The following is a 5,000-nucleotide window of genomic DNA, read 5'->3' on the forward strand; positions in this document are numbered from 1 at the left end:
GACGCCCGCCATGGTGCCGTCCATCAGGCTGCTGGTCTACTACATCCTGTTTGGAGAGGGGACGTTCGAGCTGGTGGCCGACTCCGTGTGGCTGGCCGTCGAAGACAGATGCGTCAGCGGGCTCCAGGTACAACATCACACAACAGCCTGTGGTTTGTCACTCCAGAGTCTGGTGTAATGATGTGTTCAAACGGACGTCAAGAAAGGTAAACACGCCTGGAATAAGACTGACACGAGGTTTCAGGGGGGCAGGGAGGTGCTGCAGGTGTGAAATGGGGGTCACGCTTCTTCATATCCAACAGGAACCAAAAACCCAAGAAAACCCGAAGCTCTGGACCTGTAATCCAAGAGTCGAACCTCGGGATGACCTAAAGCTAATAGACCAGTGCAAGCCTAATGCTGAGTGCAATCCTGAGACCAGTTTGCTTGCTGTGAGACCAGCAATGGGCATCAGTGTGGTGTTAGCTGATGGTTGATGCCCGGTGGCTCAAACCCTGCCTGCACCTTCATCTTCTGTGTGTCTGATCCAGAACAGCCTCTCAGCACTAGAGCAGTTAACGCTTCAAAATACCAGAGAGAAACAGAAATCTCTGTGCTGGATAACCTCACTGGAAGTGAAAAACCAGGGCCCCCTCCTGAATCTGGACCCCAGAGTAGAGGTTGGTGGATTCAGAGGGCTGAGCACAGCCAGAAGAAATAACTTGAATACCTGCCATGATCCCATCTCTGTGGAGTCGCCACCCACAGGGACAGGCTGGGTGGAAGATGTGTTGACCCTCAACATTACAGATGTGGTTTTTGGGATGTGGAATGTGACCTCACTGGTCAGGAAGGAGTGTGTTCTGGGCTCTGATACCTCTGCACAGGCCCAGATCCCTCTGGAGAGGTTATTTGTATATCTTATCTGGCCTTGGAGCACATCGTGATCCCGGAGGAGAAGCTGGAAAGTGTCTGTAGAGCGGAGGATGCCTGGAGTACCCGCTTATCCAAAGTCACCATGGCTGTCTTTGGATAAGCGGGAGAAAACTGATGGATAGTTAGGACTTCATAAAAACCAGAAAAGGTTGTGTGTCAGTGTTGTCGCGTATGTTTGTGCACTTCCTGTAAGCTTCTGGGCAGAACATCGAATATCGCTGATCCTTTGTGTGTGTGTGTGTGTGTGTGTGGTAGACTGACATGTCTCTGGGTAAGCAGAACTACAAGCCCAAGGAACAACTACAGCTGGATGTGAGGGCCAATCAGGATGGCCTGGTGGCTCTGTCTGCTGTCGACACCGCCATCTTTACCCTACGACCCAACTACCGAGACCCTGTTTCCATGGTAACGCCAAAATCATACCGTTTTATCCGAGGCAGTTTGCTTCGGTTTGTCTTTAAAAACAGACACAACAACAAACTGATGGCCCTTTATGTCGACTCGGACTTTAAAGGACGATATTTCAATTTCCACGTGTTGACAACTGACAGAATGAACTTTGACCCGCAGGTTCTTCGTCACATCGAGCAGAGCGACCTGGGCTGCGGTGGAGGCGGCGGTAAAGACAGCGCTGATGTTTTCCGTCTGGCCGGCCTCACCTTCATCACCAACGCCAACACGGCCCCCTCGACCAGCAGTACGTCAGTCAGTAAATGAGTGAAGGGAGACGCTGTGGTTAAAGTGCTGCACGGCTCACTTGTGCCTTGGTTATGGTGTTTCAGATGAGGCGTGCACAGCTGTCGTGCGTGCAAAGCGAGCTCTGACCGAAGAGGAGAAAACAGAGAAAGGTGAGACTGCAGCAGCATGTTTCCTTTCTGTTCAACGTTGTCCCGTCAATCTGCTCATTTGAGCATCACGCTGGTTGGTGTGACTCAAACACAAAGCATAATCACACTCCGCAGAGAACACATGGCAAAAATTGTGTCTGATTAAAGTTTGACTGCCCTGCATCAGCCTGGCGACCTGTCCAGGGTGGACCCCGCCTCTCACAATCTCACAATCTCTGACATTTCACTTCTTCACATCCAACAAGTGACCAGCGACCAGGGTCGCAGGGGCAGCAGCCCAAGCAGAGAAGCCCAGACCTCCCTCTCCCCAGCCGCTGACTCCAGCTTATCCGGGGGAACATCAAGGCGTTCCCAGGCCAGCCGAGAGATGTAATCTCTCCAGCGTGTCCGGGGTCTGCCCCGGGGCCTTACCCAGGAGGCATCCTTGTCAGATGCCCGAACCACCTCAGCTGGCTCTAGTTTGAGCCCCTCCCGGATGGCTGAACTTCTCACCCTGTCTCTAAGGGAGAGGCCAGCAACTGTTCCGAGGAAGCTCATTTCCGCCGCTTGTATCCGTGATCTCGTTCTTTCAGTCACCCACAGCTCGTGAGCATAGGTGAGGGTAGGGACGTAGATCGACCGATAAATTGAGAGCCTTGTTTTCACACTCAGCTAACTCTTCACCACGACGGACCGGTACAGTGTCCACATCATTGCAGCACCAAAGGAGCAGATGAACTGTAATGGCAAAAAGTCAACAACCCCCCCCCCCCCCCAAAAAAAAAAAAAATATATATATATATATATGAACCTAAACTACATCCTGAACCCTACATGTAGCTCTCAAGAGGTTAAAGTGTCCATGTTGTCATTTAGCTCATTTAACCCATCTTATCCTCATCAGTAGACAAAGCCACTGTCCAGCACCATTTATATATAAGTATGCAATTTAGCTGAATTGAATTTAAGAGTCTAAGATTTTCAGGGCCGAGTACAATAACCTCAGTTTGATCTGAATTAAGAAGCAGAAAGTTAGTGGCCATCCAAGTCTTTATGTCTTTAAGACATTCCTGCAGTTTAACTAATTGGTGTGTGTTATCTGGCTTCATGGACAGATAGAGCTGGGTGTCATCTGCATAGCAGTGTAAATGTATGCTATGTCTTCTAATGATGCTGCCTAAGGGAAGCATGTATAATGTAAACAGAATTGGTCCTAGCACTGAACCCTGTGGAACTCCATAATTAACCTCAGTGTGTGAAGAGGACTCTCCATTTACATGCACAAACTGGAGTCTGTTACATACATATGTGTTTAACACACACACACCTTCACCTGTGTGTTTTGCTGACATGTTTGTAATGATGGGGGATAAATCAGTGGTGGATGTAAAGTAAAGTGTGTCTTTCTGTCTGTCCAGCGAAAACATATGGTAATTTCAAACTGTGCTGTGAAAGGGGGATGAAGTGGGCTCCAACGTATACAAGCTGCCTTGATGAAGCTATGGTATTTGTCCACAAGCACAAGCAACTCTTCAAAAATGAGAGTCAAAGGCAACGCTGCGTAAGGGTCTACAAAGAATGCTGTGAGCATCTCCTGAGGAGCATCGACCAAGGCAGCGTCATTACACGTAACGGTCAGTGTGGACTTTTCTGTTTACAGCATCACACTCTGATGATACCAACAGCAGGAGCTCATTTCTGTGCTATTACAATCCACTGCTGCTCTACCTGTTCAGCACATATTTATTTCATAGCTGAATTACCTGTTAGCGGCTCCTGTATGCTGATACAGACAGCGGTTCTCTGACTGGTTTATAGAGTTTATTATGATGTCAGAGCAGGTGTAAGTCAATGTGTGTTGCACTCTTGTTTGTGTACAGAAATGGGTGCAGACTTTGACCTCGCTCCTTCTCTGGTGCGGAGCTACTTTCCAGAGAGCTGGATGTGGGAGGTGCAGCGCATCAGGTGACATCAAACACACCTCAGGAACAAAATCGATTAAAGTACTCTGCTCAGTCCCAGCTCCGTCGTTCTGTTCTCTACCAGAGCAGCTTTGCATGATTCACAGTTAGAAATAATGCGTATTTATCTGATACTGGGCCTCAGTACAACCCTCAGACCGTCCTGTCTGAAACAAGCTGTTTTAGCTCCACCCCTTTCAAACTAATGCTCTTCTGATTGGCTCTACTAAAAGGTGGGGCTTCTGAGATGACAATCTGAGCTTTCAAAGTGATGCAGCTCAGCAGGAAACATTCTTCTAAGACAGCTCCTTTTTTCCACCTATCCAACTCAGGGTCACAGAGGGGCGGAGCCTATCCCAGCTGTTATAGAGCAGGAAGCAGGGTAAACCCTGGACAGGTCAGCAGTCTGTTTCATGGCTAACATAGAGAGGAAAACAACCACTCACACCTTCAGTCAGTTTTAAATCACCAGTAAATGTAATGTGCGTGGGAGGAAGCATGAGGAGAACCGACTCCACACAGAGAGTGGATTCAAACCAGGACGTCTTACAGGTGACAGCACTGAATGCATCGAATCTGCACGAGCAGTCAGAACTTTGGACACAGCTTCTCCTTTAGTGGGCTTTCTTTATTTGTGCTACTTTCCACATTGTAGATACAAACTGAAGACATCTGGGATCATGTAGCAGCAGCTCAGATCAGAGCCCAGATAGATGCCACACAGAGCTCCAGCAGCAGACACATCTGTGCATGTTCAGAGCAGACTGTGTGAATCAGGCCTTTATGGTCAAACAGCTGCTGAGAAACCACGACTGAGGAAAAGCAACAAGCAGAGATTTGTTTGGACCAAGAAACACAAGAAATGGACATCAGACCATCTGTGCTTTGGTCTGATGAGTCCACACCTGAGATCTTTGGTTCCACCTGCCTTTGGGGAGAAAAGGTGAACGATGGTCTCTGCGTCCATGTTCCCACTGTGAAGCCTGGAGGAGGAGGTGTGAAGGCACACTGACCCAGCATGGCCACCACAGCATCCTGCAGCGACATGCCGTCCCATCATTTGTTCTCCAACAGCACAGTGACTCCAAACACACCTCCAGGCTGTGTGAGGACCAAGAAGGAGAGTGATGGAGGCCTCCACAGCCACCTGAACCCAGTGGAGATGGTTTGGGATGAGATGGAGCGCAGAGTGAAGGCAAAGGAGCGACAAACGCTCAGCATCTCTGAACTCCTGCAAGACTGTTGGAAACCGTTTCAGGAGACGAGCTCATGAAGCTCGTGGAGAGAAGGCCGAGAG

General features: G+C 49.1%; 1 protein-coding gene across 1 annotated transcript in view; it reads left to right on the plus strand.

The window, feature by feature from the left end:
• Positions 1 to 5,000, plus strand: part of c5 (complement component 5) — a 33,000-nt gene that overhangs the window by 11,648 nt on the left and 16,352 nt on the right. The window contains exons 13-18 of the mRNA XM_085179609.1: positions 1 to 127; positions 1,171 to 1,320; positions 1,486 to 1,612; positions 1,698 to 1,763; positions 3,161 to 3,376; positions 3,623 to 3,707. The exon at positions 1 to 127 is cut by the window's left edge and continues 86 nt beyond it. Of these exons, the coding sequence (XP_085035735.1) occupies positions 1 to 127; positions 1,171 to 1,320; positions 1,486 to 1,612; positions 1,698 to 1,763; positions 3,161 to 3,376; positions 3,623 to 3,707 (771 nt within the window). The remainder of the gene's footprint in view (positions 128 to 1,170; positions 1,321 to 1,485; positions 1,613 to 1,697; positions 1,764 to 3,160; positions 3,377 to 3,622; positions 3,708 to 5,000) is intronic.

Source organism: Neolamprologus multifasciatus, chromosome 12 (genome assembly GCF_963576455.1).
Source record: "Neolamprologus multifasciatus chromosome 12, fNeoMul1.2, whole genome shotgun sequence".
In the NCBI taxonomy this organism is placed as follows: domain Eukaryota; kingdom Metazoa; phylum Chordata; class Actinopteri; order Cichliformes; family Cichlidae; genus Neolamprologus; species Neolamprologus multifasciatus.